The 15,429-nt window shown below is 39.2% G+C and overlaps 1 protein-coding gene across 8 annotated transcripts in view; it reads right to left on the bottom strand.

Moving 5' to 3' along the window:
* Positions 1-1,558: 1,558 nt before the first annotated feature.
* RNF144B (ring finger protein 144B) overlaps positions 1,559-15,429 on the bottom strand; it is a 119,727-nt gene continuing 105,856 nt past the window's right edge. For 6 of the 8 annotated variants that reach the window (XM_006024961.3, XM_006024962.3, XM_006024960.3 and 3 more), the window contains 2 exons: positions 12,067-12,156; positions 9,880-11,355 (listed from right to left, as the gene is read on the bottom strand). In XM_006024961.3, the coding sequence (XP_006025023.1) occupies positions 11,215-11,355; positions 12,067-12,156 (231 nt within the window). In that variant the 3' untranslated portion in view covers positions 9,880-11,214. Of the gene's footprint in view, positions 8,270-9,879; positions 11,356-12,066; positions 12,157-15,429 lie in introns of those variants that run through there. The other 2 variants (XR_003094379.1, XM_014520546.2) reach the window with 2 other exon arrangements.

The raw sequence follows: 15,429 nt of genomic DNA, 5'->3' as shown, positions 1-15,429 counted from the left end.
GCATTTACAAAAGTAGTAAGAAAGTAATGAGTACCTCTTGGCTTTGCCTTTAAAAAAACCCTTGGTTTTAAAGTGAGAGAGAAAGAAAACACTGTTTTTAACTCCAGTCCTGAAAGCACTTAGGTCCACAAAGATTCAAAGGGACTTGGGATCAAAATTTAGATCTTCAGACTTTGTCCCCCTGCCTATGAAGGCATCTAAGTTTTCACCAATAAAGTTCCGTAAGTCCTGAAGGTACCAAGTTGTACAGAGATATAAAAACAAGGTTATATTGTCATACCCATAAAAACTAGGAGTACAACAAAAGCCAATATCAGGATAAGTATCTCTTGAAAAAAAGCATTGCAGGCAGAAACTAAAATCAGTTAAATCCATCCATCCAAATCCGAGAGAGAAACTGGGAAAAAAAACCTCTCTCTCTCTCTCTCTCTCTCTCTCTATATATATAGAGAGAGAGAGAGAGAGAGAGAGAGAGAGAGAGAGAGAGAGAGAGAGAGAGAGAGATCCACTTTGATCCAAGCTTCAATATACATTTGCTTCAATATTAGCTTCAATATATATATATATATATTTTGAAGCTTAGATCAAAGTGGATTTAAAACCCCAATTTCCCTAGAACCAATCAGAAAACATTAGGAGTGACATCGGTAAGTAATATTTTCCCTGGAGTCACATGAGTAATTATATCAAGACACATTGATTAGTTCCCGTCTCTTGTGAAGAATAGACCTGAATTGAGGAAGGTGCAAGTTAGAGTAGCAACTGGAATATCCATCTAGCAGAACATTTCAAATTTTGATTGTCCCCCATTCTGGAAAATGTATATATTTAAAACATAGCTGACTTTTCTCCCCTAACAAATACCTGGAAGCAAGCCAGGCAGCCCACCCACCAACCAGGTGGGAAGCCAGGCAGCATGTTTGCCAAGCAGCTGCTGGTAGCCTAGTGGGAAACCAGGCGTGACTGCCTGCTTGCATGGTTTCCATCCAAATTTTGACAGGATTGACACTTCCCACAGAACATGTCAATTCCACTGAATCAGATTTTCCAATAGAAAACCATTCCCTCTGGAAATTTTTCTATCTAAAATGTTGTATATGTTTCTGTTCACCCTTGCCATGTGTCTCTGTTGTTTTGTTACACATTCTTAAAACACAGACATCAAACTTGCTGTAAAATATCTTCTAGTCTCATAGGCGAGTGGCCTCGAATATCAGGCATGGTTAATTTGCCAAACTTCTGTGCTTTAATGGTAGTTACAGATATCTACGCATCCTTAAAAAGATTCAGTCAACAACAGAAACTAGTGATTGAATGGAGGCCACAGCCTCAACATTTTCAAGAAGCCTCTGAGCCAGGGAAGCCAATGTAGCTGGGGGGGATGCAAAAGAAAGTGGGCAATGGGAATTTGGTAAGATGGTTATCCAGAAATGTACAGGTGTACAACCCCTCTCAATCTCTTCCCATGTGTTTTCCACAGTCAGAAGATCCCAAGATTTGTCAGGTTACGTACTGAGAAGAGAAGACTCCAAACACCAAGTTGGATTTTCACTTTATTTCACCAAGATGAACAGCAAATATGATAAAATCCTATGTTTGAATGTTGGGATAGCAATGGATAGCTACAGAGATGGACACAAAGAAGCCAATGTGTGTATGTTCGACTACTTGATACTTGTTCATAAATGTATTTAATGTAAGAGCACTTCAGGGTATCTGGTTGTGCAGTGTAAGGCCAGCATTAAAAAGTCACATAAACCTGTGATCACATAGGATAATAGAAAGTAGGGCTGGAAGGGACCACACAAGGTCATCTAGTCTAGCCCCTTGCTCAAGGCAGGATTGTCCCCAACTAAATCATCCCATGGTTGAATGCAAATGCATACTCCACTGCATTGAGGCCCCAGCAGGCATTACATTTAAAATGCAATTAGTCCATTAACCACATCTTAAACAGTAACTGGCCATGTGTTCAGGCAAGTAATGACACCATAAAGAAGGAAACCAGCCACAAAAAAGGTTACACAAAAAATGTGCAATATTTTTGTGGCTGGTTTCTATCACACCTTAAATTGAACACGTGTCAGGGTTAGGACCAGGGTTTCCAACTATGCCTCATGCAGTTCCTGCCCACTGATGATCAGCTGGCTCCAGGACTACACTTTGTCTTGAATAGGACCTGGAACCCTGGTGTGGTCCTGATCCAGCCAGCAATTGTCTGATTGTTGGCTGGCTCCAAGGAACACAATGGGGCTAGTTCAAGCTCCATTGCACTCCCAAGCCATCTGATAAGTTAATTGTCAGCCAGCTCTGGGGATCATGCTGGAGTTGGCTTGCGCCCTGGTATAGTCCTGGAACTGACAGATAATCAGTTAATTGTTGGGCACCCAGCTTTCAACTTCCTGGTACAAGGGGAGCCCAAGATAATGAGCCCAGGCTCCCCCTTCACTGACCAGTAGGGCACAATTAGAATCTGATACCCATTCCAAAATTGCATGTCCTGCCCATGAACATATGGCATGGCAGGATGTGCAATTGTTGGGATAGGGATCAGATCCCATTTAGTTTTAAATTAACTTCTTTCAGTGGTTTGAGTAGCTATGAGGGGGCCATGTGTAGCAATGCTAAACTCTTCTGAACAGAGAACGTGTGCATCATAGTCCTGGATTTTGTATGCCACTGCAGCAGCATACAAGGGCTGGGTCTCATTGGGTCCTTCTCTGTGTGTATAGTTTGCAATCTCAAAGCCTTAGGGTTGTTCTGGGGTCCAGCAAAGAGTCCCTATGGCAATATGCACCTTTTTATTTTCTTTTAAAGAAACCAGCTGAAATTCAGAAATTACATGGGATCTCACTTCTTTCATCCTTTGTCTTATCTACACCCCTCCCCCCCACATGCTCATTAAATACTGTGGATGTGTTTAAATTATTTCCATTAAAAACTCTCCCAAATGTCCATAGAATCAGTTATTTGAGAATTAAAGCAAAGTGAGACAAACATCTACACACTACATTTTTTAATGTCGCACATATTGCATTTTATGGCATCAGAAAGGAAAAAAATAAAGTAACCTCAGAGGCAGAAAATAAATATATACTATAGGAGTATGTGCACAGTGCCAAAATTGCATTTGTAAATTTTTAAATGCTGAATCATAAAACAAAATGTACAAAAGCACTTATTTCTTTATACATGTCAACCTTCTTTTTTAAAAAACACAAAAATAGTTTAACAAATCTTACAAAGATCAGTCTTTTTACCCTTGACCTGGTTAAGAATGGTGAAGAAAGTATATCAACAGGAAACAAACAAATAAAATAAGCCTAAACAGGTAACAGAGTTGCAGCACATTGTAAAGATAGATTTCACCCCTTGGCAGAAAGCCAACAAAAAAAGCTAATACCCCTCTTACTTCCTCCCAAACCAGAAGTGTTGGCACTCTGAAGATAGGTCTGAAACAGAACTACTTCTCTTTACCACACTACTTATCAGCTACAGTAATGTTCCCCATTTGTTGTCCTTTTCAACTGATACATTAGTTTAAATCACAGTGCCTATGAAAATAGGGTATCATGTTTTATGTCCCTCAGTCCTGCAAAGAATTATGCACATTATTAACTTCCTGCACTGTGAGTAGCCTAGCTGATGTTTCTGGTACTACACACAAAGTGTTAAACTTAGAACAAGCCTAAGTTTTTCCAGGATTGGGGCCCATGACTGATGCCAATTTGTGCTATTGGGTGGAACTGCAACTTCTTGCTATATTTGGATGTTTACATTTAATTACACTTTTGAAAATAAAATCATTAAAAATACATAGTACTGTCTGGCATCTCAGCAACAACAACATCTCAGTATAAATGTCACTCTTGGTGTTTATGATGCTAACAACTGCTTTGTTCATTTTGCAATGTATTCCTTTAAAAAGAACATGCTTTAACAACTATTTTTAAAGAATTGAATCAGTTTTGCTTTTAAAAGCAAACGGACAGGTATCAAACAACAGACTTCAAAGTTATGGGATACGATATTTTGCTGTGAACTTTGGCTTTTGCACTTGCTGCTTATTTTTATTAGAAGAGGCATACTAAAGAGAGAAATGATGCCATAGTTTTTAAAGCACAATTTTCTATTAAAATTAGTGGTGAATTCTGTTTGAAACTTGTTGGTACTACATGAACCAATATTACCATGTATAGTCAATTGTGTGGTCATAGAGAAATTTATTGCTAAGGAAAAGTGAATTTGTCTAACAATATAAATCAGTAAAGTTTACTCGATGTGACGTAACTTTGGGGAGTATAACAAAACATGTTTACATACTACATATTTTTTTATTCATTGTACCTAAACATGTTTACAGTACGTTTCAGCATAATCTTGAGCATTCAGGCTTGCTATAAAGTGTACTCTAATGACATTTCAATAGAAAATTACAAAGTTTTTCCATGACAAACACAATTAAAGTAAACACCATGTTGTAGGAAGTATGTAGATCCTGATCTTTACTTTCTGTTCATCATGGACAACTGAGCTCTATGCCAAAATCCAATAAATCTTTTGAGGCCTTACTTCATCCATTCATTCCATTGAGCAAAGTGCATGCTAAAATGCTTTGCTAATCAGAAGCCCAAATTATTTAAAAATAAAATGCATGGTGAAGTTTTTCACAATCTTAATGGTAAGTTTATTTTACAGTGGTCCTTGGAAGTATCAGCCCTCACACCAGTCTAGAGAGAAATGTTTATGTGCAGGAGGATACACTCTTAAAGCATTTGATAGAGCAAATTTGCCGTGGCTAAGGACTGCCTGCAGTGCTGGTCTGTGATCCCTGGGACACACACTGCACAAGCCATTTGCTAAGTTGGCAGGCCCCCTGAATCCCTCCACTCCACTGTGCAGGTAGCACAAAGCCTCCTGGCCCCACCCTATACAGGCATTACTAGTGCCACAAGGTCTTACTTCTTCCCTGGCCCTTCTGCACTATGCACCAGTGGTAGAGATGGCTGCAGGGGCTTGCAGACCACATGTTAACCACTTGCCAGCCACACGTGGCCTGTAGGCCTCCAATTGGACAGCTGTGATAGAGTATGTTATGATATTTTTTGCAAAAAAATGTTACTCCATTGCATAAATATACAATTTATGAGATCCTAAATCTTTTTTTCTGGATAGAAGTACCCTGACTCCAAATACATAAACAGTTATTTGGACTCCTTATAATGTGCATCTAAGGAATATGGATCCACTAAGGAATATATTTTGATGGAAATAATTAAAATATGTGCATTATTTTTTCAGCAACATTTCCCAAAGACTAGAGTCCTTCACCACATAAAAAAGCTTCTCTCATATAGCTCATAAGCTCTATCCCCTGATATGTCTAGCAGAGCAGTCCTTATTTATGCAGTCAATAACAAAACTTTATAGCTTCCTACCATTTACAAAACAAGTTAAAAGGGGTCATTGCAATAGAAACTGGAACTCAAAAGTAGCAGGCACTACAGCACAATCATCCATTATAGTACACAGGAAAACAGCAAACAAATGTTGATACTGTTTTCACTGCCCAGTTCCACTGAAAACAGAAGTGGAACTGATCTTACTCATTTGCATGTTTCCACATCAACTGTGAAGAAAAATGCATTATTCTCTTTATTTTGATGCATTTATTTTATAGGTTATGGCACAAGTACCTCTCTGAAGTATTTATTGTAACTCTTGGAGAGACAGTATCAATACTGAAATGTAGTAACTGACAATTAATTAAAGGTGCATGTGTTATTTACCTCAGGAAGGCATGAGGAATAACAGTAGTTAATGTTAGTACAGCATTTTTAAAGCTACTGTTGTTTTTACTTAATCATTTTAAAAGTGGGGGTGTGGATGGATTGGATCCCCCCCTCCGGGGGGCTCCAGTCTACCCACCCCATCATCCAGTGCAGACTGAACAACCCTGAGACTGAACTCCCTCCCTTCTCTTCTCCCCGTCCCATTCTGACAGCACCCAGAGCAGGGCTGGGTTGCGTTAGCTCAGCCCAGCTCCTGGCATGTGCTGACAGATGTTAATGAAGGTGCTCCACTTTGGAGTACCTTCATCTAAACCCATCCAAAATGTGAATGGGCATTTTTAAAGCACTTTGCATCCATGCACTTCTGTCAGCGCATGGCTGTAGAGCACTTTCAGTGGCCGATCGCATGACAAACCATCATGTCTGATAGTGCTCCAAAGGTCTGACTGACTTTACTAAGGTCACTAGTACATCACTGTTACAGCTGAGACTGGAAATGAGAAGGGCTCAGTGAAACCCAGCCTTATCCCTCTAAATTATCCTCCCTATCATAGGCCATAATACCTCTAACTAGCCTGCATACTAGTCACCGTAAAACTGGTGAAAGATGGTACAGAGACAGTAATAAGAGAAGAATGGAATTAATATAGCATAGTTCAAATGTGGTATCAATAGCAAGTGCTCATTGAGAGATTTTGAAACTACACAAGTGTGAATCCTCAGTGACATTAATTCAAAGGGGTCATAAATACTCTGAGTCTCTAGACCTTTTGGCCCTGCTATCTTGCTTGCATGACTTGTATCACCTGTAATTTATTATTTGTCTCATAAATAAAGCCTTTTTAATTGGATTATTCTTTAAATTATTTCTTAGGAATGCCAGAACAGACTCTCTGTGGACACTGTTTTCTGTACAGTGTCCCAGAAGAATCAAGCAATAGCTCCATCAAGTAGTATGGACCTCATGCTACCTACACTTAAGCGCATGTGTAACTTCAGCCATGCAAAGTTACTATGTACTTAAGATTTGGCCACCTAAGTTGCCAAACAGAAGCTGCTAAATTGTGTAGAGAAGTTACTTTTTCACCATTCCAAGCTCTATATTGTTGTGACTTAACAGAAGTGCATGGCTTTACAGCACTTAAAAAATGGGTACAGCACTTTAAATTAAACATTGTTAAATGAGATATTAAAATTTGAAGTGCTGTATTTTACAGCACTTTAACAACCTACAGTGCTTTAAATAACTTTTGTATGCTGGTCAAATTTCTGACTGTGGGCTGCAGAGACCCCTGCATCCTAGCCTTAGCCTTGAAAGTTCACGGAGGTTCATGCCCAGAGCACTTTTGTACACAACCTAAAGGCCCAAGTTACTGCAAATGCTCAGATATATCATACTTTGAAAAGACAAGATAGGTTGATGAAATTAATATGCCCCATTAATAGAAAACCATTCTGGTCTGATTTATAGTTTCAGTTTTAAAAGCACTTTAAAAAGGTTTTTGACTTGAGCACTTAAAATATTGTGTAAAATACTTCTTTTAAGGTATGGCCATATACATATAGACACAGCTTTGGAAAGAAGGTAGCTTGATTGTAGAACAACATACCAAAAGTGAAAAGGTATTTTATCATTTCAATAAACTGGTTTCTTAGCAAAAATGTTTAGTTATATAAAACACATATATACTTTATCAACTAATATTCAGATTTCAAATATTTAAAAAAAAATCAGACTCTACTAACTAGAGACTTTCATTTTAGATCATCTTAAAGTGCTGAACAAGGGTAGGATTTTACATTATATTATAATAAACTGAGGAATACACAGACTTTATATCTGTTCATGTGCACTGAACAAAATTCTCTCCTCGGTTATTTCTGTTCAACTGAATTTGGTATACAGAGGGGATGTCTACATGTGCACTTTAATGCACAGTAGCTTATTTTACTGTACATTGTGTCATGTCAAAAACCACACTAATAAGCTAATGCACAGTAAAAAAAAAGGCTACTGCACATTAAGCATCACTAAAAAAGTGTGTGCTTTCACTCCTGCGCATTAGGGGAGCCTAATGCACATTTATTACTACCTCACCCTAGAGATACTAAATTTAATAAACATGTAGACACTCCCATTTGTAACTGAAATAGAAACAAAACCATTATACTTAAGAAGAAATAGCTTCAATTTATTTGGCAACACTGACTTCAAGGGAAAAAAAGGTGGGGTAGGGGATGGATAGATTGCACCCAGTCCCACAGAGCTACTGGACAGTCTTTTAGATGGAATTAAAGCATGACAATCATGAAAAACTCATTAAATTTAACTGGCAAATGATACAGAATCTCATAGTACCAGTTATAGTTACAGATAAGTTAGAGAGAGTCTACCATTACTTTGTCCTCGGAGCTTCCCTCAAATGAGACTCTCTACTGGAAATCCATAAACATGGAAAAGACTGTAGTGACATAAACTGTAGAGAGAAAAGAATAGTGCAAAGCCAAGGGCTGGACATTTTAATCTGTCACAAGTAACCCTGAGCACTATCATTACTGCTCTTAAAGAAAACATGTACATAAAATAATTTCAATGTATAATAAATCACAGTTGCCTGCATTGCACTTCATATTTAGGATGCACTGACTATCTTTCTGCTTTCCTCAGAAGCAGTGGATGGACAATAAATATAAATTTTCAAACAAGTACATGCTGACTGCCTTCCAGTCATCATTGGTAGCAAATTCATTCAGCATTTAAAAAAAGAAATCAACTAAAAAGTAAAGCAGACAATATTTAAGGCCTTTGTCCCTGCTAGTCTGCTCTACAGACTATACTTCCTTAAATAAGAACATTTACCACTTCTGTTACAGTAACCAGAAAGAGAAGTAAAAAAAAAAAAAAAAAAAGATCACATTTACTGCCAAGAAGGCAAGATTCCTGAGGCTTAGCTAAACAAAATAAAAAGGATGTTCACTTTATCAGTTTTTCTGTAGCCTCACATATAATGAACAAAAAGATAAGCTAAAAGATATTGTCCGATGTGTTTATTTCTGACTTTGCATTACGTTCACCATATATCTATCTTCAACAGTCCTTAGCAAAAGGACTTGGAATCACTATTGATTGTAGTGCAAAATCATATCAATTCCCACATGATAAGAAAATGCACAAACAGAAACCAGGCACAAAAGCAAACACTGGCCAATGCTGGTATGAATCCAGCCAATGATATTATAATTGCTAAGGGATCCAGATCCAATCTTGGTACTCCCATGCAAAGTAAACCCATTAGTTTCAGTGGAGTTACTCTGAATTTTGCACTGGTGTAGCTGAGATCAGGATCTGAAATACACTGTAGTGAGGCACCAAAGTAAACTTAGAGAGCATTAAATGACAGCCTTTTAGATACAAAATAACTAAAGATAAATCATTAGTAATAGTGCTATTTACCCATGTGGGGGACAGAAGTGAAGATGACCAAATAAACAGAGCTAATATTTACATAGGATTTTTTTAAGAATCATCTGTAACAGTTCCTTAAGGGTTACTTGGCTTAGCCACATATCTAACCAAGTAATATTTTTCCAAGGTTCTTGTTACTACTCTATTTAAACTACTGCAACAGTATGATATATCTATCTAGATCTAGATATCAAGATCTAGATCTAGATATAGAATCATCTGTAACAGTTCCTTAAGGGTTACTTGGCTTAGCCACATATCTAACCAAGTAATATTTTTCCAAGGTTCTTGTTACTACTCTATTTAAACTGCTGCAACAGTATGATATATCTATCTAGATATCAAGATCTAGATCTAGATATAGAATCATCTGTAACAGTTCCTTAAGGGTTACTTGGCTTAGCCACATATCTAACCAAGTAATATTTTTCCAAGGTTCTTATTACTACTCTATTTAAACTGCTGCAACAGTATGATATATCTATCTAGATCTAGATATCAAGATCTAGATCTAGATAGATATATCATACTGTTGCAGCAGTTTAAATAGAGTAGTAATAAGAACCTTGGAAAAATATTACTTGGTTAGATATGTGGCTAAGCCAAGTAACCCTTAAGGAACTGTTACAGATGATTCTATATCTAGATGTAGATATAGATATATTATATACTGTCTGAGTACATACAAAATGTACTGTGTACTTTGTGTGCATGTGTTCCATTTTTAAAAATATATATAGGTTTCACAAACACCCGCACAATATACATCCACACACAAATTCTCCATGGTGTACTTTATGTTCTCTTGGAGATAGATCATGGCTTTTCATAATGTATTAGACTTACACAAGTTCATATTCAGTCACATTATTCACAACAGGCAGAGTGAAATTAAGCCAATAGTAGATCAGCCCAATAATGCAGCAGAAGTGCAGATAAACCTAATATTTTCAAGAAAATCATGCCACATTTGACTTGAACCAATATTATTTTTTAAGGAAGAATTTGCTACTTTTCCACTCGAGTAAAAGCCCCATCAGCTTGAACAGCAGCAAGTTTGGGACATTTTTAGAACCTTATTGTAGTAATAGATATCCAATTTAGATGATACTTTATAGAAATTTTGAAGTGTGGTTATATATAGTACCAACTGTAAGATGTACATGTTTGTTTCACAGTTAAATAATACACCAAACATTATCTTTAAACATGATTTATAGCACAAATGTCAACCATCAATAAGGGTATAATACTCCTAAAAAATTACCAGCATAAACAATTCTGTATGTGTGTGTATGCAAAATTTCACTGAAATAATCCATATAATTCAATAGTTTAGTTACAAAATATGAGTTACCTGAATTTCATTCTTGGTAACTTATTCACTTCATAATTTTTCAAGCATCCCTTCCAACAGACATTTTCAGATACAGATGAAAGAAACTTCACTGCGTCTGGATAAAGGGAAACTATCAAATACATTTTGTTAAACAAAATGGTGAGAACAGACCAACAGATAACAGCAATTAATTTCATTTTTTTTAAATCAAAATCTTGATGTATTAGCAGAGTTTTAAGAGGAAGTCTTATATGTTTACACATGCTCCCTCAGTTGGTTGAGTAAGTGGTTCTGCTAAGGCAGAAGAACAATACTGCAGGAACAACACATTCAGACTGTAGGAAGTTCTCTCTTTCTTACAGCTTCTATCATGTTCAAAGGTGGAACATATATGACCATTTTTCTGACATAACCATATATACACACCACAAATTCCTAGTCTTTTCCTGCACTGTGACTTGCAAATGATATAGTGGCCTGTAAAGTAGAGGCACTTATCCCAAAAGTTGGCAAGAAGAGGGAAAATTATTTGGTAGGGATGGCACCAAAATGCAACCTTTGTGCTTTCTCACTCACACAGATACTATATAGCTGGATGCAAAGACGCACACAGAGTTTTAGGTTGTGGGTGGGTTGTGCTTTTTCTTTTTGCCTCGGCATGATTTGCAGATGCAGCAGATAATACATGGAGATGCCACAAGCAGCAAAGGAGATGTCACCAATGCTATGATGCCCAGACCCACGAGGATGCCCACAACCTGAAAAACAAAAGAAAATTATGATATTTAACAAAACAGGAAATAAAGTGAATTTTATGTGCAAATCACAGGCCAAACAAATGCAGTTGGTCTAAGTACAGACAGTCAAAAAGTATGAGGCTGAATTGACTCAATCTTCACTGGTTAGTCTAAGCTATGTAGATTAAACCAAAAAGCAAGTGAACAGATGCTCAATTTTAATTCTGGAAATAGAGCCACATGCCTGCAGTGGTCCAAGCCAGAAACCGGAGGGCACTAGAACACACGTCCCTATTTGGCTGGAGCAGACAGCTTGGGCCAAGGCTAGCCCATCCACCCTGCAAGGTGAGGCAGAGGTGGGCAGGGGGGGGGGTTGCGGGGGGGGGGCAAAGCATCCTGGGATGCTGCGGGACTGAGTTAACTCAAATATGGAGGGACCTAGAACAGAAGATCAATAAACTGATTTAACCTAAAATCAATTAGGTCTGATACTATGTCTATCCAGGTTTGTCTTAAACCTGTTTCAGACATTTTGAAAGCAGTTTATGTACACTGAACTTCTGTTGTGTTACAGACTTGAACCAGTTTCTGATCACTTGTACCAGTTTATGTATCATTTCTGTCCCTAGCCCTGAAGTCCTGATTAATGGTTTGGTTCATTAACCAAAGGATGAAATCTCCCTTCCCCAGATATTTGTGACACTGCTCTGTTTGAGTTCTGTGTCAGCCTACCTGTGTTCTGTTCCACATAACAGAGGCTCGGGAGTGGCCCAGTTTATTTCTGCAGGGGCCTTTGTCATAATGTCTTAAGAAGATATCATTCTGAAAGACAAAGGAAAGCTTGTACTGAGCTGATCATAATAATATGGGAAGATGCCCAGGACAGAACTAGAAATACCACTTTTCCATGAGCGCTGTAATATTAACTGTTTCTGGCAAGCAAGCTCACCTGCCTGCCTGCAAAATATCAAACACACTTTTTAAGTTACTTCAGATCTTTTCGGGGGGCGGGGGGGGAGGAGTTAATCTTCAGTTCTCCTAATATTGCTATATTTTCTAGTCAATTCTTTCAGATGCTTAATGGGGTGCTCATCAAAATGGGAACTCCCCACTTCCATTTTCTTCTTTCATAATGTTCATTATCATAATAAGATCAATAGCGCTCAGTCTTCTGCCAGACAGGTCCCCTACCATCAAAGCCTTGCATTTCCTTTCATTTCTCAACCTGTATAGCAACCTGGTTGCTATACCAGCACTCTAAAACTATGAGCACTTATAACCTTGTGTTTTACAAATGCTTTATTGTAACCATTTAATTGCTATACTTTGTTGAGAAATAATTTAATAGGTTTTTCTTGAGCTGATTAAATCCAGATAAGGGCATTTCTACAGATGATATGGAAATTTGACATCTCTCCAATTCAGCATAGCATTAAGCGATCATTGTGTACTGTATGTACCCAGAGACAGCCTACGAAACAGGCTTGAAAAAACAGCATGCTTACATAAATAAATGGCCTGAACAGAAAGTTGAGCAAACCTTACTTAATGTGTTGAAAAAGGGAAGGCTCGAGAAGAGGAGGTTTCATAATTTAGACGCCATGTAGCAAAAACAAAATCCATAATTTTATCTCAAGTACTGGTACAAAGAGTTCTTTTTTTCTCACCTCCTACAAGTATTACTAGTGACTATGCCAAACTGATGCCATCACTGTACACCAATGCACTGCTTCTTTTGGACTTACTCCTACAAGTAATCCTCAAACCAAAGGGAGTTGAGTTTATTTGATCTTGTGTGGGAGGTGGTTGGCAAGTTGCAAATTTGGGCCATTTTTATGGTAACATGCCAGCTGAGTTCAGACTCCCCATTCTTGCATGCCCTTGAGCAGTTTATATACATAGTAAAATTCTAAACATGGAAAATAGTTTCTTCCACCATCAAGCTTATTAACCTCCTCAGCAAACACAGCACAAAAAACTGACTATGAAGGAGAGACTTAAAATGAACTCCACACTGACTGTATTTTGAAATTGTAGTCTTCACCTAGTACCAGGCGAAGATTTTGGATAAGTTGGTATTAGAGGCAGGGAGAAGACATCAACCACTTTTCTCTCTTTAGCTGTCCTCCCATTTATCTTTAGCTAGGACACCAACAGAGATTATCTTAGAAATGCATGGCTGGAATCTCAGCCACAAGTCTATCTCACTACACTAAGGCAGTATCCATTTTCCCCAGAAGAAGTTATCATGGACAAAGGGGCTTTGATATATTCCACTTCTCTCTTTGGCAGCAAGGGAATGGCAGTTAATGCTGCCACCATTCCCCCACCACCAAATTTCTGGACCTATGAGGAGGCCCCTGGGCTGGATGACATGGTCTCATGCACGAGGTCTGGCCCATCAGTCAGAGGCTGAGCACCACTAGTATAAACAATAGGTTTGGCCGAGTGAAACAAAAACAGGTGAAGGTAGGAGAGATGGGTCAAGAAATTTATCAGAAGATAAGGGAGTGTGGGACCACTTAAATAGTGACCTCAGACTTTTAAAAATGTACTCTTTAACCATTAAAGAATCCCAGGAAATCAACATTGATATATCATTGTCCTAGAAAGAGTTGAGGAATATGGAGATACCATATTTTCATGCACGCCATGGCCTTTCACACATGCACACATAGGACATGCACCTTGTTTTGGCAAAACTAGAATGAAAAATAAAAGATATTTCTACAGTTATGACTGCATAACACAGGAATGGAGTCTAATCTTCAGCTCACTTCTCCTCTATTTTCTTCTTAACCAGAAGTTGAAATCCTAACTGTCACAACCCAGTGATTTTTGTGCCTCGGCACTATGGAATTTCCTGGCCACATGAGAGCTCCTTTGCACGGCAGAGTGTTCTGCTGCAATTGAGAACCCGCGTGTAGGAAAGAGTTCCCGCCAATTTACAGTTTCCTTTGCAAGATGCATTTCTTCTTTGCAGCACAGAAATGCACAGTGCAAAGAGTTCCAGCTATTCGGATGCAAATTTGTGCCCCGCTATTGGCCAGTGCTAAATTATTCACACGTGGCAGCTAGTAATTGGCTCGCTGGCCGTTTAAAATTCCACGCGACTTCCGCCCAAGTAGAAGAGCTTTGAGCACGCTGCAGAGTGCCTCTGAAGTTATCTGACTTGTGGCTGCCGATCGATAGACTGATCACCTATCGATCTTTCTTCCCGTCACCGAGCGCAACCCCGATGTACCCCTTTCCCCGCCGGCTTTGAATTGCGGACGGATTAACTGACTTGGGCCCCGCCAGCTGGAACAACTTGTGTGGTTGTTCCGACGACCAGACCACCTGCGTCGCGATTGCAAGCAGCGTGAGTAAAGTTTTTTTTGCAACCAATAAGTTGCGTCTGCCTCTCCATTCACCAGCCCGCCCTGACGTACGAGCGTAACTCGAGTCAGCCCTGGCCGTCCGAGACACTAACTACTGCTGAAGACTGGTCTCCATATGTGACAAACTGGAGGAAAATTATATAATCTCTCTTAGGAATGAGGACTGAGGCCAGGGATCCAGGTTTTCCATTCACTGTGGAAAAATGTGGATTTTCTCTTTTAACTGAGAAAAATGTGGGAAACTACAGGTTTCCCCTCACAGGTTGGCAGAGTTCCAGCCTGCAAGGAGCTGCTTTGGACTGGGGGGAGCGAGGAGGGCAATTGGAGGCAAGGGGCGCCACATGCATGTACGTATGCACATGGCAGCCAAGCAGCAGTGGAGAGCAGCTTCCTCCAGGTAAGTTTATAGAGGCACAGGGGACTCAGGGGCTCAAGAGATGCACTGGGGGATGGGTGGGGGAGAGAGATAGGCAACATGACAGAGGAGCCAAGGCAATGTGGCATGGGGGGCACAGGCCCCCTGGGATTTCTATGCCCATAGCTGGCCATGCGGGGCTGCAGCTGGGCCAGACCAGCTCTGGGCAGGAGCTGCCTCTACAGCCCAGTAGACAGGACCCTGCACAGGTGGCAGCGCTGCTCTTGCAGTGGCCATCAATCTGAAGTATGTCAGCAGCTGTGGCACAGAGTTGTGCCCTTGCTGTTGCAGGATGGGGGG

Source organism: Alligator sinensis, unplaced genomic scaffold (genome assembly GCF_000455745.1).
Source record: "Alligator sinensis unplaced genomic scaffold, ASM45574v1 scaffold342_1, whole genome shotgun sequence".
In the NCBI taxonomy this organism is placed as follows: Eukaryota; Metazoa; Chordata; order Crocodylia; family Alligatoridae; genus Alligator; species Alligator sinensis.
Note: the sequence above shows the minus strand (reverse complement) of the source record. Positions and strands in the feature narration are given on the sequence as shown.